The sequence below is a fragment of the Lepus europaeus genome, chromosome 5, assembly GCF_033115175.1.
Source record: "Lepus europaeus isolate LE1 chromosome 5, mLepTim1.pri, whole genome shotgun sequence".
Lineage (NCBI taxonomy): Eukaryota > Metazoa > Chordata > Mammalia > Lagomorpha > Leporidae > Lepus > Lepus europaeus.
Genome location: NC_084831.1, coordinates 66,942,522 through 66,969,052, shown reverse-complemented (window position 1 = coordinate 66,969,052; position 26,531 = coordinate 66,942,522). Strand labels below are relative to the sequence as shown.

General features: G+C 38.7%; 1 protein-coding gene across 3 annotated transcripts in view; it reads right to left on the bottom strand.

Moving 5' to 3' along the window:
- TNNI3K (TNNI3 interacting kinase) overlaps nt 1-26,531 on the bottom strand; it is a 368,374-nt gene that overhangs the window by 106,327 nt on the left and 235,516 nt on the right. For all 3 annotated transcript variants that reach the window (XM_062191544.1, XM_062191547.1, XM_062191546.1), the window contains 3 exons: nt 10,498-10,550; nt 10,175-10,227; nt 6,149-6,281 (listed from right to left, as the gene is read on the bottom strand). In XM_062191544.1, the coding sequence (XP_062047528.1) occupies nt 6,149-6,281; nt 10,175-10,227; nt 10,498-10,550 (239 nt within the window). The remainder of the gene's footprint in view (nt 1-6,148; nt 6,282-10,174; nt 10,228-10,497; nt 10,551-26,531) is intronic.

The following is a 26,531-nucleotide window of genomic DNA, read 5'->3' as shown; positions in this document are numbered from 1 at the left end:
TCTCTGACTTATCATGTTGCTTGTACTTTTCTGGTGCCTTCTGTGAACTATGAGTAGTGTGAGGGCCTAGGTACATTTCCTGGTAAATAAGAAACATTTCATGTAAGCTGAAAGATAATAAAAAAAATCTAACATTATTGAATACTGGCTATTGTTAGCTGGTATTCTAACTCTTTGTGGTGGGTGCTATTGTAAAATGTTCAGTTTAAAAATAAGCTGAGGTATAGCTATGTTAAATACTCACACAAAGTCTCAAGATTCTTGCTCTTATGTATTATGCTAATTTCTTTAGACCTTATTTATGGTTTTAGTTTACAAAACGTTGTTTTTTTTTTTTGAAAATTTTAGTTCATCATCCACATTTGAAAATCTTCATATTTCTAAATTAATGAACAGGAATTCATTGGTGTGGTAACATTTAGCAGGCATGTTTGCGTTTCCTGCTGAGCACCATTTGGCTGCAGCTGGGCAGTAACGGTCCCCTTGAATGAGAGCATGTCATCCTCATCCTATTGTTCTGCTTTCAGTACCTGCACCTTCCCTCCATCTTGTGAGTACTCGATCCTCATGATCCTTGAGGTGAGGAATGTGATGGCTTACTGTCTCTTTGTGTACCTGGGATGATAAGGTTAATTTGAACATTAGCTATGCAAAAGAGACCCTAACTTCAAGTTCTTCCATATGTATAAGTATTAATCATCTAGAAGTTGATCTTAATATTGGTGTTCTACTTTTATATTTCTCCCAGGAGGTAGCATGCTTTTAAATCCAGAAGGATGAGCCTTGTATAATGTTGCTACTATCATAATTGATCATACTGTCCCACATTGTAGTCATGGATTTATTTCTCATTGTAAATGGCTAAATATGTAGCTTCTATTGAATCTGATGCTTCACATAATTTATTGCTGAACATATGCTAGATTGCCTAACCACCACAATGATATTAGCAGTCTCATTTCTTGATGCATGGTCACTGTCCAACTTTTAAAAATCTGGCATCTATCATAAACAAACTCTGTTTCCAATAAAGTACTATAAATTTTGATATCTTAGGCATTGGAAACAAGTCATGCTTAAGCAAGACTTTTAACTATTTATTAAAAATAGTCCCCATTAAAAACATAGCCATTTCTAGGAGTCCAGGAGAGAGGAGATCTCCTTGAAATAATCATTTTAATTAGCAAAGAATAGTGGTATAACAAATCTGTGTACATAAAATAGGATAAATACTCTGATAAATGATGATTAGGAATATGAAGGAAACTACACAAATCCTACTATTGGAAAATTATAATCAATTTTTTTAGAAGTCATATTTAAGATAAGACCTAAAATTAAATTGGAGATAGTATGATGAAAAGTGAGAAAAAGATTTCTGACAGAGGGTAATGTGTGTGAAAGCTTGGAAGTGAGAGCAAATATGTTGGTCTACTGACAGTAATTTTTATGGTAGGCATCATTCATTGCATTTATTGATGAAACTAAGCTTGTGAAAAAGTCCAGAAGTCAGATAAAATGCAACATATTGAAGGAAGTAAAAGAAGATTAGGGGTTGGAGTAATGAAAGAGAAATGATATGAGTAAGATCAGCAATGAAGGATCAGGTAGATTCTTGTGGGACATATGAACAATTCTGAGATTTAATCTTAAGAATATGGGAAGCCATAGGCAATGATGACATAACCAGGTTTATGTTTAAAAATAGATCATCCAGGGCTGGCGCCACAGTTCACTAGGCTAATCCTCTGCCTGCGGCACCAGCACCCCGAGTTCTAGTCCCAGTTGGGGCACTGGTTCTGTCCCGGTTGCTCCTCTTCCAGTCCAGCTCTCTGCTGTGGCCTGGGAAGGCAGTGGAGGATGGCCTAAATGCTTGGGCCCTGCACCCACATGGGAGACCAGGAGGAAGCACCTGGCTCCTGGCTTCGGATCGGCGCAGTGCTGGCCGTAGCAGCCATTTTGGGGGGTGAACCAACGGAAGGAAGACCTTTCTCTCTGTCTCTCTCTCTCACTGTCTAACTCTGCCTGTCAGATATATATATATATATATATATATATATATATATACATACATACATACATATATCATCCAGTGGATACGTAGAGATTGAGAGGAAGAGGAACAAGAATAAACAAGAGAAGTATAGTCAAAGGTTATTTTTAGGAGTCCAAATGCTGGCTGGCAATTCCAGCTATGACTGAGGTGAATGAAACTGAGAAAAAGAGAGATTTGGGTGTATATTTTTCCACTTTAGTCAACATTGCATTGGAGGTCCCTGCCTGTGTAAGAAGGCAAGAAAATGATAAAAAAGAGACCTGCAGACTGAGAATAAGGAAACAAATTTTGTTTGTTCAAGATGACATAGTCATTTTTGTAAATATCTCAAGGGGTTCATATTACCATAATTCAAGACTTAGTAAGCTAGTAAGATGGTATGATATTGATGTAAGGGTAGACATACAGGCTAATGCAACAGAACAGAGTCAGAAATAGGTGCACATAAATATGGCTGATTGATTTTTTAACAGAGTGATCCAAAATAACTTAATGAAGAAAGGGGCTATTCAACAAATCATACTGAAACAAATGGATATCCATATTCAAAAGTAAATAAAAGAACAAAAATCCAAGCTTGAGGCAATGATTTGGCACAGTGGGTAAGATGCCATTTAGGATGCTTGCATCTCATATTGGAGACCCTAAAGGGCTAGTCCCAACTCCAGTTCACAATTCCAGCTTCTTGCTAAAGTGTAACATGGAAGGCAGCAGGTGATGGTTCAAAGAGGTCAAACTCTGTCACCCACTTTGTAGACACAGACTGAGATCCTGGTTCATGGGTTTGGCCTGGCCCAGCCCTAGTTCTTGCAGGCATCTGGGAAGTGAACCAGTAGATGGGAGATATCTGTCTGTCTATTTTTGTCTATCTGCTTTTCGAATAAAATAAACTTTTAAAAACCCAATGTATACTGTACAACATTAAAAAATAACTTAAAATAGCTTAAAATTGATCTTCTACATAGAAAGCCTAAGCCTGTATGTCATCTATAAACATAGGAGGCAATTTCGTGTCCTTGGATGAGGCAAGAATATTTGATAGGAAATAAAAATATATTTAAGTATTCATTTATTTACTTGAAAGAGAGAGAAAGAGAGAGAGATTGATTGTCCATCCACTGTTTCTACCATTCCCCAAATGGCTGCAATGGCTGTGGCCCGTCCATGTCAAAGCCTAGAGCCAGCAATTCAGTCTGGGTCTCCTACTTAAGTGCAGAGGCCCAAGCACTTGAGCTGTGTTCCACTCCCTTTCCAGGCACATTACCACAGAGCTGGATTTGAAGGCAATCAGCTGGGTTTCAAACCAGCAGTCCACTATGGTATGCTGGCATCACAAACAACGACATAACCAATTGTGATACAATGCCAACCCAAAGACATAGGGAATATTGATGATGAGCTTCACTACAATGAAAAACTTCTCTTTGGAAGATACTACTAATATGAAAAGCCAAGCCACAGACCATAGGACAATACTTGACAAACACATAGGAGATAGATGACTTCTAAGAGCTTAAAAACTCTTACAAATAAACAATATGACAACTTGAACAAACACTGATGAGAGAAAAATATGTTTAGCAAATAAGAACATGAGATCATCAACATTAGTTATTAAGCAAGTGTAAAATAATATCACATTCATGACATTTACTCCACCTGTAATGGTTAATACACATTACAGATTTAAATAGACAATGCAAAGTACTGACAAGAATATGGAACAACTAAAATTCTCAGGGATGTCTGATAGGAATCTATATTGGTACAGACATCTTGGAAAAACACTTAAAAGATCTAGCCAACTCTCTTCTGTATTTGTTCAAGAAAAATGAAAACACCCATTTGAATTATTTTGGTATTTTATTCATAATAACCCCAAAGTGAGAATAACTCAAATTATCATCAACTTGTGAATGAATAAATACACTGAGGCACATATGTAACATGGAATATTGGACAGGAATGAAAAAGAATGGTTTACAGGTAAAAGCAACAAGATGATTCCATTTTTGTGACATTCTAGAAAATGTAAACTTGTAGGGACATAAGTAAGATCAGTGGTGGCCAGGGGCTGAATGTGGAAGTAGAATGACTCCAGAGAGGTGCTAGGAAATATTTTAGAGTAAAGGAAATGTTCTTTATCTTTCTTGAAGATTTAGTCATACAATTGTATATATTTACAACAGCTCATTGAACTGCTAACCTAAAAAGATAAATTTTATTTTATGTGATGATTCAATAAGCCTGAGTCTTAAGAAAGATGTTTACAGTAGTTTAAATGAAGGATGGTGAATGAGGTAGAAAGATGGTAGGTGATGAAATGATGACTTATTAGAAGATGCACTAGAAGATAAAATGGAAAGACCAGGTAAATTGATTGGTAGCGGATATAAGGAGAAGGGAAAGTATCTCTTTCTTATGAAAAAAAATCACAGTACATCTAGAATTGTAACTGATTTTTTAAATATCCATCAGTCTCATCAGAATATGAACTCTGAGAGGGTATAGCACATCACAAGCCCCAACCAGTGAAAATGTTGTTCAAGTGCTCACATCTCAGACTACAACATGGGCTAAATCTCATCATTGAAAACTATGAAAAGTATGTCCACAGGATTAGGACAATAATATCATATTTCATTCAATAAATTGTGCACAGAACATATAATTGATGAAAAGCCTCTGTTAGATACAATGCAGGGTATAATTAAAAGATCACTCGCTATTATGGGGGAAAATACTCTTAGAAGTGAGTATGAAATGTGACCTTTGCTCTATACATGAATACTAACAAATACTGGGATCTTGGCTAAGACTTCCAATTTGTTAAAAGAGATGTTATTTATGAAATGTATTTATTATGAAATTTATTTATTTATGAAATTTATTTGTATTTACTATGCCAACATTTTCAGGAAAAAGACCTTACATCTGGTTAATTCTTCTGATATATTGTTATAGGGTGGCCAGTAGGAGCTTACAACATAATTAATTTAAACTATCCATTCACTTGACAAATTCTTGTCAAATGTTCTGGAGTCTAGGGATGCAAAATCCTCAAGGAGTGTCCATCTAGTTTGACAAGACATAAGAGCCACTCAAATAAAATTGATAGGCAAATTACAACTAATGTTTACCTAAACCTAAAATACTTCTGCATTTTGCCTGTGTTAGATTCTACACCTCAACTTTCTACATGTAGGCAGAGTATCACACATATCATCACTGAAAAGTAGGCTCACTTATGAAGTCTTATTTTTTTAACACATCCATATAACTAACCTATCAGAAAAAGTCATTCTCTTTTGTAAAATATGAGATAGCAAAAGGCATCCCTAATAGACTACTTTTGTGTTGCTACTTCTTACTTACGCCCATGTATTAGAAGAGTTAAGTTTGGGGCCCCATGATGACATGAAGCCGGTTAAGCTGCTACTTGTGGCACTGGCATCCCATTCCAGAGCATCCATTTGATTCCGGGCTTCCAATCTAGTTTCCTGCTAATGCTCCTGGGAAAGCAGTGGAAAGTACTTGGGAGTACTTTCCAAGCTACCACCCATGTGGAGGACCCAGATGTGAATTCAGACTTCTGGTTTCAGTTTGACCCAATCCTGGCCATTGTGGCCATTTGGGAGAGTGAATCAGTGGATAGACATCCTCTGCCTCTGCCTCTCCCTCTCCCTCTCTGTCATTCTTCCTTTCAAATAAATAAAATAAATCTTAAATACACACAAAAAAACAGAGTAGCTCTATAATCTAATCTCTAATCTCCAAAAACAAATATCTCTTGGTCTGCATTATTTGATCTTACATGCCACATGGCTGTAGTCAGGTACTTGCTTTATTAACAACAGACAAATCATGCCCTAAACTCAAATAAAATGTGTGTACGCTTCTGTGTGCTTAGTCGAAATCACATAGTTGTCATTAAATTGTCCAGATTGGGCACAGACCCTAAACCATTGAGCACACACCCTTCTCTCTTGCCATTCCACTGATAATATACATTTTGGGGGAAGATGTTTCTTGAAGTTGTGAAAACGCATTGAACTCTGGAAAATGGGAAATTTTAATTGAAGCTTGTCTTACCTGGCTTGAGATGGGCGAATGGAATTTCACCAGTGAGAAGTTCCCACAGACACAGAGCATAGCTAAAGACGTCAGCTTTGATGGTGTACCGTGTGCACTGTGTGAACACCTCTGGAGCCATCCAACGGAGGTTCTGTGCATCAAGAAACATTCACAGGCATTTACGAAGTGCTTAGATCTTCAGCTGCAGACTAGTGCTCTTTTTAGTGAGGATTCATGAGGTGTTCTGCTGATACTCTCAGAAGATACTAACATACAGTAGCATAGATATTAACCTAAATGTGTGCAATAAACTGACATGCTTGTACATATCTAATATGAATACTGAGGTTGTTAAGTTTCTCCAAGGTCAATTTTTTAATCATTGAAATATTATATTTATAATCCTGCCAAAATGATCACCTATACCACTCACTAAGTAACTACCTTTTACAAAATGATGATCACAACAGCAGCATTTTTTATCTATGCGCATCTTTCTTCTAGAAGTGTTAAAAACTTCGGAAGAGCCAACCAGGATTCATCCAGGGATCTATGCTTCCCTGATTACTAATCAGGCACTCTGGGGGGCACCTTCCCTCATATAAGTCTTCAGGTCTACGGGGTCCCTAAATTTAGCACACAAATAGTGTTCTCATGACCATGGAGGGAAAAGACCATCGAGAAATGCCAAGAATATTCCTATGAAGTAGATTTCTCACTAGCAGGGCCAGAACGTATTTTCCCTGATGTACTATTTCTGAATGTTGTTTGTGCAATATTACAGAAATAAAGCCCACAAAATGTTACAAGTTTCTCTGTAGAAAGTTCTGAGTAGGTTTTAATGGTGTTATTTATGTTATTTTCATTTGCAATACATATTTCTCAGTTTAAAAAAAGTTTCCATTCTGGGATGAAAATGCATACATTTGATTTAAGTGTAGTTTGGAGAACAGAACACAAGATTTTGAGTGAGGAGATGAAAATTCTAGTTCTGTCTCTGCCATTGATCGAGCAACTTGGGGTAGGTGTCTTTTGCTTCCTGAACCTCAAATTTCTCAAGGACAAAACAGATAAGTCAGGTCCTTGTAGTTTAAATTCCCATAGCTCCATATCACATACATAAGCTTTGACAAATATCTTCGTATTTTCACTTGCAGAAAGCAATTTTTACATTACTATTACTAAAATCCTGTATGTAGGGATGGCTGCTAGTAATTCTTTTGAAATGTCTCCCTTATTTTGAAATCATGCACAATTCCAGCTTTCTAAGACTATCTTTATTCTGATTATGCTGCTCACACGCAACTCTTCCCACATGAGGGTTCACATTCCAAATAGCCTCCATTTCTATGGTAGACTGTGCATTGTGTCACAGCATTGCATAAGTGGGAGTAGGCATTGATCATGCCCATTTTTGCACAGGAGGGTCATAGAGTAATTAGTGAACTTACAGAAGGTTACGTAACTAGTAAGAAATAAAATAGCCTCTAAAATAAATGCAGAATAATGCTGTGCTTAAAGATTATGCCACTAGGGTAGAAAAATTAATATTACTTGCTGTTGGTGAAATTCAATTCAATTCTACTCAACTAAATTTATTTAGTCACAGTCTCTTTTGGCTTCATTTTAGAATCACCTGAAGGAACATTTAAAAATGTACAGGTACCCAAGATCAACCCCAAGCCAAAGAATTCATAATTTTTAGGCAATGGATTTGAACATTATAATTTTAAAGTGTTCTAAAGTGATTTTTATGTGCAGCCAGGGTTAGAACCACTGAGTTAGCTGCCTTTGTATGCCAGGTCCTGGATTAGATTTATGCATTCCGTCCATAGAGAACTCACTCTTCTTGTTCAACATTATCTCACATCTTACCACTTTCCTCCTTGTTTACCCCACTGTAGCCACTACAGATTTTAACACACCAAGGACTCTCCTGCCTCAGGGTCTTTGCACTTATCATTTCCCACATCTGTCTTGTCTTATAAAATGTTATAATTCTTTTTCACCCGAACTGAATATTCCCATCTAATCATTTACATTGCTTTTATTTTTCCTTTATAAACTTCATCACTGTCTAATACATATCTTATTGATTTGTTCAGTGTCTCTTCTTCTAGTGGAATATTAACTCCATGGAAATAATAGCTTTATTTTGTTTCTTGAAATATCCACAGTTCCCTAAAAAACATCTAGCATCTAGTGGAGATTCCACTGTATTTGTTGAATGAATGAGTGAAATCTAGCTGGGGAAACCAGTACGTATAACCCTACTTACAACACAACATTGTACATGAAGTGGTTATTGCCCTTCTGTCTAACTCATGTCTAATTCTCTCTTCCTTATTCCATACATATCAACAATGCCAAGCGATTTGAAGTTCTCCCAGAAACTCTGTTGTTTTTTATCCTCCTTTGTACCCAGCTCATGCTGTTCACTTTGCCTGGGACACCCTTCCATCCTCCCTATCATATCATTAGCTTCTGTTCAACTCACCTTATCTCTTACGTTGCTGTGTCATACTCCAACTACTGAATTTCCACACTACTTTAAAGCTATCTTCTTACTACTCTCTTTCCCTCACTAGAAAATCATCTTCTTCAGGTCAAGAACTTTTTACTCTTATTTTGAATCCTTACAAAATACTTCACACAGAATGAGCCCTAAATACATGTATGTTGAATGAAAAAAAATAGCAAAAACATTGTAAAGTGCTACAAAACTACAGAGAGACTAAGGTTGAGGAAGTGGTGCAGGTTATAGAAGGAACCTGTTTAAAATAGGTACATTTTGCCTGGGTCTTGAAAGATGATTAGACTCCCTCCAGATGGGTCACAGTAGAGGACAGGCAGAGGACACTGCACTGGCAAAGTCCCAGGATGTGACAGTGAATGACACATTTGAACAGTGGTTTGCTGGCTGTTGTGTTGGAGCACAGGAAATGTATGCAAACTTGGGGTGCAAGAAGAGGTCACGCAGAAGGACATGACGCATATTGAGGAGAGCTGGAGCAAAGATGAAGACATTGGCTTTTAGGCTGTGGACAGGGGGGCATTGCTGCAGGTTTACAATAGGGGAATTTTCAGAGCAGCAACAATTAGCTGATGCTGAACTGCAAGAATGAACTGCAGGAGAGGACTGGAGTTAGACTGGAGTTGCAGAAGTCTGGAAAAGAAATGATGAGTATCTGAACTGAGGCAGCAATAGGAAATGAGAGATTTGAGAACTAAAAAAACTCAAACTAAAATGAAAGAAAGAAAGAGAGAAAGAAAGAGAAAGAGAGAGAGAGAAAGAGCGAGAGAGTGAGAGAGTGAGACAGGAAGGAAGGAAGGAAGGAAGGAAGGAAGGAAGGAAGGAAGGAAGGAAGACAGCCAGAAAGACAGCTAGAAAGTGTGATTGAGTAATGTGTAAGTGGAAGCAGTAGAGGGAAGGAATGAAAAATTACCCTAAGCTTCAGTAATTAGATACCACAGGTCATCCAGAAATAGAAGTGTACTTACTCTGGGGGAGAAGATTGAGGGGGAGTGAAGGAGAGGACAAGTAATGAATTTAATTGCAGACATTTTGAATGCAAGCATCCTTGCTTCAGATGATATAATTTATATTTTACTTACATTATAATGCCTGATTATACCACCTTTTACCTTAGAATGTTAAAGGAAAGACATGAATAGTTAGCATGATGATGAACTAATTTTATAGTTAGTTACCTTTTAAATATCAGCTCTACTACTTAATAATGTGATCTAAGTAAGAAAACCAATTTTCTGTGCCTGTCTTGTGTTTTTCACTTATGTATTTAAGATATTCTGCATTATTTTATCCATAATATTGTCCAAATATATATCTTATATTTCTAGCTGAAACTTGAAATAGCTCTTTTATGGAGTTACTGAAAATAAAAATACAGAACATTATCCTGGTCACTGGGACTATGACATTTCTTCCAGATAAATAAAGCTATTCTCATCTTACTTCCCCACATACTGAGTTTACACATTTTAATTGTTTTATAATTATAAGGAACATAAGCAGTAGCAAACCCCAGGTTGTTTTGTCATGTTGTCTTCATCCAGAGACTGTAGAAATCTTGATTCTGAGGGAAAGAGGAAATAAATTCACATCAAGGAAAATATCTCAAAATTGAGGTTAAATATTACAGCTAAATTTCTGAAACCTCAAGAAACCTCTGTATTGTTCAAATTGTTAATTCCATTCTTTTGGTTGGGGATATCAAAGAGAAACAGTTAAAAATAACTGATGTACAAATGTATCTGGTGATGTGAAATCATTTTTCAGGATAGCATCAACTAGGAATGAAGAAAGAAACTGATATCATTCGGGGTCTTACTCATGGAAATCTCACCTCCAAAATCAGCCACCACAGCATGTCCATCCTCATAGAGAAGAATATTGTGACTGTAAAAAAAATTAGACTTTTGAGTAAACTTTACTGATTCCAAGTCCTAATGACCTCTCAAGGAAGACAACAGTCATCACTTGTTTACCCCAGAGAATGAATGAGCCCCCAAAGGCTAACTCTGATTTATCAGTTTTACTAATTTAAAAGAGTCATTCACAAAATGTGTTCATGTTTCATCTGTGGTTGAAAGTACAAAGCATTCTTCCTTTAGATCAGCCCTCTAAACAATAAGTCCCATTAGTAAAAGTCCAGTTTTTCAGTCCCTGAGGCTCATTTGCTGTCACGACTGTGGCTACAGGCAGAGTAAGAGGCATCTCAAGCACATTAGAGCTGGTACAAGAGAATTAGCCTATTGGAGTCCTGGGCACAAACGCAGAACTCTATGGAAAATATCTTTAAAATATCTTGGGCAGTACATCATTCTAGCTACAACCTCAGGACAAAGGGGTGTGTGTGTGTGTGTGTGTGTGTGTGTTTTGACAATTAAGATTTGTTATTTGAAAGGCAGAATTACAAAGGGAGACAGAGAGAAAGAGGTCTTCCATCTGTTGGTTCACTCCCTAAATGGCCACAATGGCCAGGGCTGAACCAGGTTGAGCCAAGGATCCTTGAACTCCTACTGGGTTTCCAACTGGGTGGCAGGGGTCCGAGCATAGGGCTGTCCTCTGCTGCTTTCCCAGGCATATCATCAGGGAGCTGGATTGGAAGTGGAACAGCTGGGTTGCAAACCAGCACTCATATGGGATGCTGATGTTGCGGGTGGCAGCTTAACCCAGTGTACCACAACGCTGACATCCAAAGGAGTGTTTTTAAGGCTGTGAAATGATGCCAGTTAAATAGCATTTTAAAGTTTTGTGGAAGAAAGGGATAAGGGTCACAAAGTATTCCTTCCAAAACAAAATTCAAGCAAGATTTGGCAGAGTGTCAGATTAGATTTTAAATTCTCTCACTATATGATCACGCACTCAGCCCCCTCCCACCCACAAGGTAACATGAGGTGAATGGGAATGGCCATCACCTTGATTGTCGTAATCATTTCACAGTAACTCCATCTCATTGTGCATTGTAAATACATGCAATTTCTGTCCATTATACCTCAATAAATCTTGAAAAAATAAAAAGAATTTTTCAATCAATTTGCAAAAACTAAGGAAGTCAAAGAGAAGTTATTCTTCCCACATATTAATGAGTTGAATTGTGGAATATCTTTGGGACAAGCAAATGGTAATCCAAGGTTGTCTTTGAATGCTTCTTATTGAATGTCTGTGTTACTCATTTCACATTTGTATTGTCAATGAATTATTTCAGTATTAGGAGAACCCTGATAGGTTTCTTTTAATGAAAATGGGCTATACTATATTTACTTTGTAATAAATTACATACTTCTCTATCCTTAATTATTTAGTACTATGATCAAAATAAGGAAAATATTTTTATTATATTTTTATTTTTTAGTTCATAATAAGTCCAGTATGATATTGAATATTTTATTTAATTGCTTTAATTTCTGGCATTGACTTGAACTTTATAAGAAAGTTACTTTTGAACTTCTTGTGTATAAATATTGTTAACAGATTTTGTACCTGGAGTATAATCTCAATATTCTTTTCAGCTGCCAAAAATCTAAAATGTGCTTGAAGTAACTTTTGTTGGTGTAGCACAGTGTAGATAAAAAATGTATCTAAGTTCTGTATCACTAGATTCCTTGAAGGATTTGGGGGGGGGGGGTTCCAATGCCACAATTCTTTATCCTAGCAGGAGATAATGAGTGCTCCATTTCACATGTGCTTTAACATTAAGATACCCTGAGCATGTATTTGCCAATTGAAATTATATATACAGTTAGTTCTTGATCATTATTCTGTTGCTAATACAATGAGTTTTCTAAAGTGGCAGTTTCACCAGTATAACTTTAATATGTAAAACAGCTTTACAAATGGAGGTAAGCTAGCAAAATTCAGAAAAGGCTCAGAGAACCCTTGTTTAACATTCCCCTTTTTTACCATAGAGGTCACTGTATTAGAAGGATAGTCAGCTAGCAAGTTTGTAACAACTGAGACTTTGTTCTGTGACAGAAAATATCCTATATATTGGGACACAGAGTAGTGAGCAAGACAGGCAAAGATTGAGCTTACAATGTGTGAGGAGACAAGATAGGAAGATATATGAGGGAGAAGAATTACAGGTGGGAGGAAGATCCTGGCAAAGGGTGCATTGGGATATGTGTAGGAGGCAAGAGGAATTACAGTAAGAATGCACTTACTGAATTGGAGAACACATGCTGGAGAATAATAGGGGCTATCTGAGTGTACGTGATATTGGATTGTGAGGGAATTTGAAAGCCAGAGAGGAATTCTAGACTTGTTGCAGAAAGTAACAAGGAGTTAGCATAGGTTTTATGAATGGTGTACATTGCTCTTAAAGCAGGAAGACTGTTATTCAAGATAATTTTAGTCTCCACTTTCCAAAGGACTAATGTAGTGTAGAAAACAAAGAATAAATAAAGTGAATTCATCAAAACATTTGAAAGTTCCTGGCTCTGAGGGCAGTTTATAAATAGAGGGTAAAAGAGAACAGCGGCAACAATAACAACAAAACACAATGGTAGAAAAACAAGATAACCTTCAAAATTCTTGTTAGATCTTAGATCTTCTAATTAAAGAGCAATAATAATTATGCAATTAGAAAATGCTGTCTTTTCAGAAATCTGGAAATTTTTATGAACACAATAGTGGTTGACTTGGGAGTCTGTGCTGTTATATATTAATGTTAGCTGTCGCAAAACACACCGGACACTGGAGTAAGGGAAAGGGTTTATTTGGGAACACCCTACAGACCGGAGTGAAGGGGCGGGGAAGGAAAAAGAGAGAGAAAGAGAGCATAAGAGAGAACAGAGAGGAGAGGAGCTAGCAAGGAGAGAAGAGAGCCAAGAGACCAGAGGAGGAGGCTAGAGAGAGGAACCGAGAGAGAAGAGTCATGAGAGCACATGTTCAGGAACAGGCCCTTTTAAAACTTCGCCTGAGGGAGGGCAGGGAAGCAGGAGCAGCGAATCCCATTAGGATGGGGGTGGAGCCTGGCTCAGGTAGCTAGGCCATGCAGCCACCTGGCTAAAACTGCGCCAGTTTCCTAACATGTGCGACCTGACTGAAGTCAGTTTTATTTGGCAACACTAGATTTCTCACGCAACAGCATTAACATCATATTGACAAATTAAACAAAACAAGAACATGGGGAAACATGAGTTCATATAAGCAACTGAGGTCAAATGTAAAAAATGATATGAAATAACAATGCAGAATTCTGGAATGTTAGGAAGTATGAGAATACAATGAAATTCCCTATTCACTTCAACATAGTCTTTAGGATTTGCCTATGCCTTCTGTAACCACCCACTAATGTTGAAAAGAGATATTGTTACTGCTGATTTGAACCCCAAGAACTTGTCTATTGACAGTGAAAACTGTGGCCAATGAGAAGGCAGTTTTAGTATAGTTTATTGTAAAAAGTGAAGACACAGAAATTGCTATACCTGATAGACCAGGCAGATGTCTCAGTGAAGGACTGAGAGCCATCAGCATTCAGACTGGAGTCTCTATGGACATGAGTATGGATCTCCTGTTTCTCCCCTCCTCCCTCTTATGGGAAAATCTAGGTGGTGGATTTCAGGAGTGGAATTCCCCTAAATAAACCCTCTGGACAATATTGGCCATCAGGGTTCTTATCTATTGGAGAAGCAAATGTCTCCTTCAGTCCCAGAGGGCCAGCTTTATCGCTCCATCAATTCAGTGAGTTCTTTTTGATAAAGGGAAGGCAAGGATGCCTTGGGCTGGGGAGACAGCCAAGAGGCTGGGTCCGGCTCTCAAGACTTGTTTCCTCGCTCCATTGCACATGAATTTATTTTCTTTGAAACTTCTCATTGTTTTTAGCTCCTCTTAGATACATATGCTAATATTTACCTAGCTGCCTTAACAATGTTTAAAAATACCACTAAGAAGTTTCCATTCATTTTTCAAGTAGTTGCTGAGCCTTACTTCCCATTTGGACTAACGTAAATGGAGGAGGACAGGCAGGGGTGAAGCTGACAGATTCTGAGTGGATGAGGGTGAGTCTAAAGGCCTTGGAGACCATGATGTTCAGAGTCAGTCTCTTCCAAAAGATCAACAACATTGGGATTGAGGAGATCTAGGTGAAATTAGCTGATGGCCAAAGTTATCCAGGACAACAGGAGTGGCACAAATATTTTTGGTGATGAGTTCAGAAGTTTACTATTGCCAGATGTCATGAACTGGGGATGGGGACAGTAATGGAGAATGTGGCACTACAGAGAGAAGGGAGTAAATATTGAATGAGGGCCTCCTGTGGGCAGGTACTTGTGTTTTCAACATTTCTACATTCCTCATGGTCTCAGTATAGGGCTGATATTAGCATATCTATTTTACAGATGGATGCTTGAGGCTCCCAGAGGTTAAATCAGATGGGCAATAAATCATAGAATTTGAGGCTCCAAAGTCTGCCCCTTTTAAAAGAAGCTGACTCACATCAATCAGACCCCAAGGAGAAGCCACATTATTAAAATTGTGTCAGCACAGAAATACAAAAATGTAAGGTTTACCAGGTAGTGTCCAAATATTTCTTTTTGTGTTCAAGGTAATGAGCTTGAAATCAACAAGTAGAAAACATATAAATCCAGTATATTTTCATGTCACCAAGACACAGCAGGAAAAGATACACCCTTCTCCCTTCAAGAGTCTGGTTGATGTGTCATAGACTCTGTAAAAAAAAAAGTGAGTGAAAGAAGCAAACTGAAAACATGATCTGACTGGGGAAGCAGAGTAGGCACGATAAAAGTGACCATCAGCAGGACCAGAAAACAGATGAAAAAGAAGAGTAATGGGAAACCCAAGACTTCTTCCCCACTCCCGCACCTGCAAAAACCACCTGTGGGGTTTGTTTTAATTGTTTGCTTTTTTATGATATCTGGGGAAATGCAGATCTCTGCTTCCTCATGCCACACTGTGGAGCCCTTCATGCATGTGATAACATCTGGTGGAGACAGTCCTGTGAACTGGATCCTTTTGATATGGTTTTAAAATGTACATTATTAGTTGAACTAGAACTTCAGCCCAAACTCTATCATCTGAAGACAATGAATTGAGGAGAAGTTGGGTACCAAAGAAAGGTTACAGAGAAAGGGAGCAGAAAAATAGTGAACATGCACGGTAATACACAAACATGCACACATTAGCCATGCACACACACGTAGGTGCACAAATGTGCATTCTCAACTTGCCAGAAAAGTCTTTAAGGATGAAGCCTCACTGAGGAATGAATGCTCTCCAGATGGCAGTTAGTTTGGTAAAAGGGCTTTAATGGAAGGTAAGTAGGTAAAGGTCCAATGGATCATTTATCCTTACAGAATTATTTAAACAATTATGTATTTAATATGAGAGAAAGAGAGGCAGGGAAGGAGAGGGAAAGAGAGAGAGAGAGAGAGAATGAGAGAGAGAGAGAGGATGAGAGAGAACATATCCCTTCTTCTCGTTTATTGTCTAAATGTCCTCCAAAGCCTGGGCTGTGCCAAGATGAAGCCAAGATGAAGCTGAGAACTGAATCCAGGTCTCCCATACAGGTGGCAGACTCTACCAATAGAGCTATCACTACTGCCTCGCAGCATGAGCAGGATCAGAAAGCTGGAACGGAGTGTGGAGCCAGAACTCATACGCAAGCACTCTGACACTGCGTGCTGCCATCCCTACCTATGCCAAACTTTGCACCACGAATTTTTATAATTTTTAGATTTGACAGTTTGATTTCATCTAAATAAGTGTGTTCCAAGAGTCCATGCTATTTACAAACTTCTAATTTTGTTGTGTCCACTAAGCCTCACATTCAAAAGCAAATTGCTGGCCATCACTGTGCATCAATAGGCTAATCCTCTGCCTGCAGCACCAGCACCCTGGGTTCTAGTCCCAGTTGGGGCGCTGGATTCTGTCCCGGCTGCTCCTTTTCCAGTCCAGCTCTCTGCTGTGGCCCGGGAGTGCAGTGGAGGATGGCCCAGGTCCTTGGGCCCTGCACCCTCATGGGAAACCGGGAGGGGCACCTGGCTCCTGGCTTTGGATCAGCGTAGTGCGCCAGCAGCAGTGCCCCGGCTGCAGTGGCCATTGTGGGGGGTGAACCAATGGAAAAGGAAGACCTTTCTCTCTGTCTCTCTCTCACACTGTCCACTCTGCCTGTCAAAAAAAAAAAAAAAAGCAAATTGCTTAGTTGCAGAGTGTGCTGGGTGAACCTTGCAGTGTCAGCAGCTTCAAGGGCTTATTGCTTCCTGTGCTTATCCAGCTTTATAGGAGAAACTACCTGCTAAGATGATGTTTACTCGGGTGGGTATTTAAAGAAATCCTCACATTTTACTGTGCTTTATCTCTTTTCATCTCTTGTCTCTTATTCTCCTTGATTCCTTGTCCCCAGATGGTAGGTAGGACTTGGGCAGAAGTGGCAGCTTAACCAATGGTTGACACAATTTACTCTTCCACCTGTCAAGGCTGAGCTCTGTACTAGGGACTGCTGTGCTTGTCTTCAGAGAGACTGCAGTCTGACTGGGCAGATCTCAAACATAATCTAAAATTTAAACTGGGTTTCACTTTGAGGAAAAACAGTGAATGTAAGAATGAATTATGAAAATATCAACCAAGAGGAGGAAATTGTCTTCAGATATAGGAAATTCAGTGCTCAACATCTAGTTTATGCTGTAAGTAGTCCTGTGGTTTTGGGAAAATTATCTTATAACCTTCTAAGACTTCTTTTTTTATATTTAAAAATCGTGAGAGGAAGGGAGGAAATTTAAAAAAAGATATATAGAATTATGTAAATTTGGAACTGCTAAATTGATATTGGCTATTATTGATACACATAAGAGTATTTGTACAACTTGAATGAAAATATGCTTTGTGAACTATTAAGCCCTATATAAGTTAGGTCTTAAGTGGTGAGGTTTATTTTAACATACTTTTTAAAGATTTATTTATTTCTTTGAAGGGTAGAGTTACAGAGAGGCAGAGAAAGAGAGAGAGAGAGAGGTCTTCCATCTGCTGGTTCACTCTGCAAATGTCTGTAACAGTTGGAGCTGGGCCAGTCCGAAGCTAGGATCCAGGAGCTTCTTCCTGGTCTCCCATGCAGGTGCATAGATCTAAGAACTTGGGCCATATTCTACTGCTTTCCCAGGCCTTAGCAGAGAGCTGGATCAGAAGTGAAGAAGCCAGGACTCGAACCATCATCCATATGGGATGCTGGCACTACAGGCGGCAGCTTTACCCACTACGCCACAGCAAGATCCCCAAGAGAGCAGTTTTGAAAGCAAAGTGATTTCCTGACTCAGTCTCTGAAAAGCTGACTTTACTATGGAATAATTAAACTCAGTCTTACCCTAGCGAGTCTCCTCTCTTTCTGTTCTCATTGCCTGATACTACACAACTATCGCTGCTTTGATTGATGACTGCATTTCACCTAAAGGAATTGCTGTGCCTTTGAGAGTATTGATATCACAACACTAGAACTTAACTCCAGTTTTGTCTTTTACCATGAAGCAAATGATGTGAGTCAACTGTTGATGTGACAGAAGTATTTATCTCTTTGCAGTGTCTGTCCCTCACAGATTACTCCACAATAATATTCTTTTAATGTTAACAATGCACGCAGTTAGTAGAATACAAAATATAACTGAGGGCAAGATATACTTCATCCAAATAAGTGATGCAAACAGAATCCAAGCTCTGACCTTCAGCCCTTTCTTCCTCAGTAACGGAGTTCACTTTCAGCACAGAATAAGCCGTCTGCAATGAGGGGTGTGTGTGTGTGCGTGTGCGTGTGCGTGCATGTGTGTGTGTGTGTGTAAATCTTTAAGTATTTGCTCCAGTTTTCTTTTAACCAAATGTGAATGAAAGTTAAATTCTGCCCGTTCCTTTTTACAAAAGAAAATTTTCTTCAACCTCCAAACTGAATTAATGTAATGAAGTCATTATGTAAGGATCATGAGTCTTTTCATTTCAATTGCTTGTATTGAAAATTTACCTAAAGTGCTCAAATGATTCATAATCAGTTGGTTATGCACTGTAGTCCAGTACTAATTGTCACTATTAATCAGACTGGCCTGATTATTAAACCATTTTCCAGTTCTTATTTTCTTCCAAAGCTGGATTGGAGTTCATGGTGGCCATAGAAGGATCAAGGTGACTTGGTATTCTCACTCCACTACCATTAGAAGTTTTTTTAAGTCACTTAAAATGCATAAATGTTAATTCTTTGTTTCTAAATTATAGAGCCATGTAATTGTCTGTGTCAGCTGCTACTAACAAACACGAGTTTAAGGGCACCATGACCAACCTCTCAGTGTCCTTATTTGAAGAGATGACATCCCCAGAAGTGTGAACCTAATAACGCAACTACAAGGCTTCCTGGTCTTCCTATAAGCCACTGTTTTCTGATGTATCCCTGAAGGTGATTAACTCTACATGATTAAAGACACATGGCTATCAGCATGCCTGGAAGCAGTCCAAGGGTTAAATCACTGGAAGCAATTAGGCTTCATTTTCAATCTCATCACACTGTGAAAGTCATTAGTTTACAAACACATCTGCCTCACAAGTAATCATTCAGAGCCGATGCTGAGGGGTCCTGGATCTGCCGGCTGCCACGTTTGGCCAGCAGAGCTACGTGATGGCTCTGGACTCTCCTCCTGCTGCAGACCTCTCCTTGGGGAGTCTCACCTTAGTGACATTCAGCGTAGGCAACTACATTCTTCTCTTCTCTTGAACCTTTCTTGAAATTCCTTCATGACCCTTTGTCACTGCCAAACTCAGTGGGGTCCCTGAGTCTGGGATGTACACCCCTGAACTGCTTTCAGTTAATTTCAAGGGTAATGTAAGAGGCTGGCCAGACCCTTCAAGTATGTGTACTTCACATCTACTTTGGAGTTGTGTATCTTTTCCTAAAAAATACTTCTGAGACATCTGAATTATCTTCTAATAGTCACTCTTTTATGTTCTGATGCACTCTTTTTTCTTTTTTAACTTTTATTTCATGAATATAAATTTCCAGTATACAGCTTATGGATTACAATGGCTTCCCCTTCCCATAATTTCCCTCCCACCCGCAACCCTCCCCTCTCCCGCTCCCTCTCCCTTTCCATTCACATCAAGATTCATTTTCAATTCTATTTATATACAGAAGATCAATTTAGTATAAATACTTCAACAGTTTGCACCCACATAGAAACACAAAGTGAAACATACTGTTTGAGTACTAGTTATAGCATTAAATCAAAATGTACAGTACATTAAGGACAGAGATCCCACATCAGGAGCAAGCGCACAGTGGCTCCTGTTGTTGACCCAACAAATTGACACTCTAGTTTATGGTGCCAGTAACCACCCTAGGCTGTTGTCATGAGTTGCCAAGGCTATGGAAGCCTTCCAAGTTCCCCGACTCTGATCATATTTAGACAAGGTCATAAAAGACAGGTTGAGGATAGTAACCAATGATCCTAAGAGTGGCCTTAACCAGGTCTGAACAATTATACAGCATTAAGTGGGGAAGAGGACCATCAGTACACACAGGTTGGGAGTAGAGCCATTGGTGGTAGAGTAGAGGTTATGATTACAAAGGAATGAGGCCCAAGTGGACTAGACAGGGTCTAGAACAAAGGACAGAGTCATTATTAGAGGAGCTAAGAAAGGTGCTGTCTAAGCTACAAGTAATTTTTCTGATTGAGAGGCAAATAGAACCTGATAGAAGGGGCTTGATAATAATCTGTTGGGCTTTAGGCCTTGTAAGTTAAGAGGACTCCCATGCGGGTACAGGGCCCAAGCACTTGGACCATCCTCCACTGCACTCCCAGGCCACAGCAGAGAGCTGGCCTGGAAGAGGGGCAACCGGGACAGAATCCGGCACTCCAACCCCGGGACTAGAACCCGGTGTGCCGGCACCACAGGCGGAGGATTAGCCTAGTGAGCTACGGCGGCGCCGGCTGATGCACTCTTTTATATTCTTTCTTAGCTTCTTCATATTTAGGTAATAACTACTGGTCAGAAAGTAATTGTCTTCATGGGGACTAACTGCTGGGGATCCTGGATTTGAGCCCCAAGATAATGGAGACAGCACATTTGAATTCAGGGATCTTACTGACAATTCTTTTTTCATGTATATTATGTGGTGACTGGACATTCAGACTACATGATGCTCCCTCACAATTTGGGCTGCACATAGAAACCTGATAACAATTGTGTGTTTAACATAAGGAGTCACATACTTCACTTCATTGCCAAATAAGCCTCTCCTTACATTTTTTTTAAGATTTATTTATTTACTTGAAAGAGTTACAGGGAGAGAGAGAGACACAGAGAGAGAGAGAGAGAGTGAGAAAGAGAGAGATCTTTCATCCACTGATTCACTCCCAAAATGGCCTCAATGGCCAGTGCTGGCCAGGCCAAAGCCAAGGGCCAAGAGCTTCATTTGGGTCTCCCACATGAGTGGCTCAAGCACTTAGGCCATCTTCTGCTGCTTTCCCAGGCCATTAGCAGGGAGCTGGATTGGAAATGGAGCAGTGGAGACACAAACCAATGCCCATATAGGGCACTGGTGTTGCAGGTGGTGGCTTTACCTGCTACACTGTAACACCAGCCCCTCTCCTTATTCTTGACCTCTCTTCGTGTGTACCTTAAGGCAAAGATAAACTACTCCAAGACTCCAACTATGCCCAATGGTTTTGTTGTTATAGTTGTTCAATTGCAAGTTAAATGAAGCCTCTGTAAATCTGTTCTTTACATTTTATTTCATCTGGGAAGCCCCTTGTTTCCAAAAGCCACAAAACCCAAGCCTAGAGTTCCCCATCAATCCCTTTGAAGGACGTACTCTAAGAAGAAAGGTGCTTCCATTATTTTCATGACGGGAGAAAGTGACCCAAGTTTGGTTTCATTATGACTGAATTGATCTACCATTGGTTCCTTAGAAAAAGCTTGCAGGGAAAGAACAGTTTTAATAGTTAATAGCCCCCAAACTCAACCAGAAATAGCAATATACAGATCTTCAACATAATCTAGGTAACAGAGAAGAAATTTACCAAAGCCTCATATTATGAACTTATAGACTCCAAAAGCCTAATTTCAGTGAACTCTTGGAAACCATGGAAACAGAAAACTCCAATAAATGCAAAGGATAGAAGAGACTTGACTTTTCCTAAAACAAACTTTAGTCTGTCAGTGGAAGTATATTTGAAAGCTTACCTGTAAAGCTATTGGATTTGTCCCATTGCCAGTGGGATTGAAGAGGTGGATTATAAGATTTGTATGTGGTTAAGCCCGTTTATTGAGGGCAATATGAAAAAAAAAGCTCATACCTTCACTTACTATTTGCTCAATACCATGAAATTCAAGTGGAAGAGTGATAATGACTGAATAAATCTAATCACATGCATACACACCATTGATTTTGAGTTTTCTATAAGTGCTCAACACGTATATTTCCCATTGCTATGTATGGCCACAATTACATCTTTTCTATATTAAAATGATATAATCTTATTAAGAGTCTATGCAAACAACAAAATAGAACATTTTTAATTTTTTGAACATTTTTAACTGTCACTGTTGAAATGACAGCCAAGATAATATTAGAGGAGACCACAGATATGCATCCATTATGTATGATTTATTTTATTTAATTTAAAATTGAGAAAGGGTGGAAAGATAATGGAAAAAACAGACTTTTTTTATCATTTTTTAAATGCATTTGATGAACAGTGCATTTGACTTTAGACAGTCGATTCTAAAACTTAGATTTTGAGGATCACAGGAAGAAAGTATGGAAGAAATTTTTCCCCAAAAATGAATAATCAAAACTTGGAATATTTAAGGAAGTGTCAAAATATATGTATGATACCCAGGTCTGAAAATATAATAATTGGTTTGTTATATGACTAAAATAAAGTTACTAAACCAAAAGTATCAAAGTAGTTTCCAAATATTTCTCTTCATCACCTAGATACTGCTTATAAGCAACTTTTCTAAATGCTCAGTTTGGGAAACATTAACAACTATAATGTTGCCTTGCAAATCCTACTCTGTGAACCCTGAAATGCACTGGACATTTACACATGGTAAGAATACAAGTCTTCCAAAAGAAAAGACAGGCAGGAAAACAATGTGACCGTCTAGGTAGAAGAAATTTGGGAGACTTAGACAAACAGGAGATATATCAAGCAGAATCTTAGATTTGAAGGTTTATGCAAGATTATGAAATGATCTCTTATTTTATAAAAGGAGAGTTTAAGGGGCTCTGTCCCTTTTTATTTTTAACCATGGTCATCTAATGATGGCATCTCTTGATTAGCAAGTGCTCTTCTCCCTGTGCCACCAATTTCCTTTTTTCCTGAACTTCAAGGATTCACACACATCTCCAGCCCCTGTTAAGTGTAGAGATACAAGCTTTAAGGGCATCAACTATGGGGCATCCATTTGCATCAAAAAGTGTCTCAGGGAGCCTCTTACCCACATTGAAGAAATCAGATCCAAGACTAATTCTTTGGCAACTTACCAGGGACCCTCTGAGAATCTATTTAACACCCAGACAGGAAAAGTTTCTTAATAACCTTCCATCCATGTATGTTAAAATTAAGTCCTAGACATTAATGAGAATGTAGCTGAGAGACAAGTCCTGAAAGAGCAGAGAATGAGAAGAAACATACCAAAGGTAAGTAAGAGAAGAAAATTCTGTGAGTTCTGCACAGACATCATGGATATTTTTTGTGCCAAGTTTACTGTTAAAAGACCCTGAAGTAAGCCATACATGTGTTGAGCAGAGAAGAACTGAGCCTAAAAATAACAGCTTGGAGGAGAGCTAGGCTTTATCAACAACTACAGTTTTCTTATTAAGGAGAGCACACTTGGACTTGGGCAGCTCCAAGAGAGCAGGCAAAGCGGCTCTATCTCTGACAAGCAGACTCTTTGCTCCTGCAGCTCTTGACCTCTAAGGAGCCACAGATGAGTGTTTAAAAAAGTATGGCTTTAGGGAAGTTTGTTTGCAGCTGTTTGGGGAGCAGGGATTTGTAGGTGCCTCGGGAAAGGAAATCGCTTACCTACTGAACTAATCTGAACTTCCAGCTTTAACATGGAACCTCCATCTCCCCTTAGTGAACACAGGGAGACTAAATGCTCCTGTCTCTGCAAAAGGGCAGACTAAAAATGTACTTCGTCCCACATACTTTCCATCAAGGACACTTTAACAATTCAAAAGAAATGAGCAATTTTTTTTTTCAAGCTCGCTGAAGCACTTCTCAACTCTTCAGTTGCTAAACAGTTGTTGATTTTTTTCTACACTGGATAGTCTATCCCTGTGAGATAGAAGTATTAGTCACAGGAATGAAAGTTATCAACCGTGACGGTTTAGGGCTATTTTAGCCCTAACCCTTTGTCAGTGCTGTGCGAGAGTCCTCAGAATGCTCGCTGGCTTCTTGCTTCTCTCCTTTCCTTTGTTCTTGTTGTCACCTCTAAATTTGAATTCACTTCCAACTTTTCCTCTGAATAACCTCATTTCTGACAACCCTGCCTTGTGATTTCTTCTCATCCTACCTTCCATAGCTCTCGTTTCAAATAAGATTATAAGTTCCACATGAGCAAGAGTCATGAGCAAGGGAAACAATTGATGTTCAATAATTTCTTTGTGAATTAAAATTTCTTCTTGGTAGTGGAGGAGTAAAGGGCAAGAAATACTAGGGGCTGGCGCTGTGACGTAGTGGGTAAAGCCACTGCCTGAGAGCTGGTATTCCATTATGCACCAGTTATAGTTCTGGCTGCTCAGCTTCTGATCCAGCTCTCCGCTATGGCCTGGAAAGCAGTAGATGGCCCAAGTCCTTGGGTCTCTGCAGCTGTGTGGGAGACCCGGAAGAAGCTCCTGACTCCTGGCTTTGGCTAGACACAGCTCTGGCGGTTGTGGCCATCTGGGGAGTAACCAGCAGATAGAATACCTTTCTCTCTCTCTGTCTCTCTGTTTCTGCCTCTGCCTTTCTCTAACTGCCTTTCAAATAAATAAATGCATATTTAAAAAAAATACTGGGAAAGACTGGGGCATTTTGTGGGGTGCTTGTGCTCAGTAGCATCTTTTCTTAAACTTCATAGAACTCAATCTTTAGTTAAACCAAATTACTTTTTTCATTTTTTTTTCCATAAAAACCCCAATTTGCAACTCAAAAGAAACTTTTCCCTTCTTGGTTTTACTCCAGACAGATTCTTTGTGGATTTTCTACTTATCCAACATTTACACAAAAATATTTAAATAATATTTGTGTGCTGTTTTACTATACTGCTGGATATTGCTGAGGATACAACTTTCCAATAAGCTCATCTTTAAAGTATACATAAGGATATGAATTAGATAAACACTTCTCACTGGACCCCTTTCACCACTACCTGCCATGCATAATTTAGGCCCTCCTCTCACACCCTTCCTGACTAACTGATTCCTAACCTTGTTTTACAAACGATGTTAAGTCTTGCTGGTTTTGAAACCTTACCAATATTATGGCCCACACCAATGCCTCAAAGAATGGATGCCTGCAATACTATTTTCAGTTCTTATACATTTACTATGTAGTATATTCTCTCTTTTCTTATCATTTTTTTCTTTTTATATATATCAGCTGTTTACCTAGGTAGATTAAAATCATTCTTAAACAACTTTATATCATTTTGCCTCTGAGGACTTCACAAATTTACAGCTCATGAAATACTATGACTGTAAATATTGAATGCAGTTACTGATAAAATATCTGTCCACTTTTTAAAGTAACCGATGGGAAAACATTCTATTTCTCTCTGCTTTTTTAAAGGTTTTCTACTTCTGCAATTTTACTGACCATCTCTCTTGAATCCATTATAGTGCCACTTTACTTCTGCTACCCACATCAACCTTCTAGTGTAAATTACTTTGTTGGTGTCATGAATTCTTTTAGTCTTTGGACCATATAATACCATTGTTCTGCAATTTCTTGGTCAAAGCTTGTTTCTCTCTCCTCGTATAAGATATCATTGAGAATCAAGTTGTTGGAGGCCCAAAAGGCCCAAGTTCTCGTCACTGACTCACAAAAAAATTTGAAGACAACACATGGCTAAAGGTTAGCAGAAGAATACGATTTATTATCATAGTGAAAGTACATACTCAAGGTGGAGTGCAGGCACACTCTAGAGTGAGCTGTGACCCATGAGGTTCAAGGTCATTCTTTTAGTGATCTGGAGCCATAGAAGGTAGTACTTTGGACAGAGTTTTTTCAGGAATGGGTAAATATTTGGTGACTGTCTATTTTCCAGCCTTTTGGGTAAGTCTTGGAAGTGTCATGTTATCAGGTGCATCATGGGAGTAGGAGTGTCAGCCATGGAAATACTATAATGGTAGTATAATAGGTATATGGTAATTGTAGGGATGCCCCAGCAGCCATTTTGGATAATTTTGGCCGGCACTATTTTGGGCTTTGTTACAGAAATGATTGGGGGTTACTGGCAGAAATTTTAGAAGCAGCCCTGGGGGATGGTGTTGTCATGTTTCCTCTGAATCTTTTCCTGATCCCTGACTTCTTACTTATAACAAAGTTATATATAAACAAAGAAACAAAACTAGGGAATATTTTTGTGCTCTCTCTTCTTCAAACCTCTCATAAAAATGTCATAATGTCTATAAATTCTATTTCATGACATGTTTTAATTTGCTTATTATGTTTTATAGGTGTTATTCATTTCGGCAGTGAATACTTATCCCCACTTGACATGGCAGCAATCTATGAATTTGCCTTAGTAATTCATTTGTAGAAGAGAACTACCTATAGGAGAGAACTACCTATAGGAGACCCCCTTTTAATGGTAAGCATGTTATTAAGTATTAGATAAATAATAAGTAATTTACATATCACCACATGACAGGAATGTTTCTTTTTTTTAAGG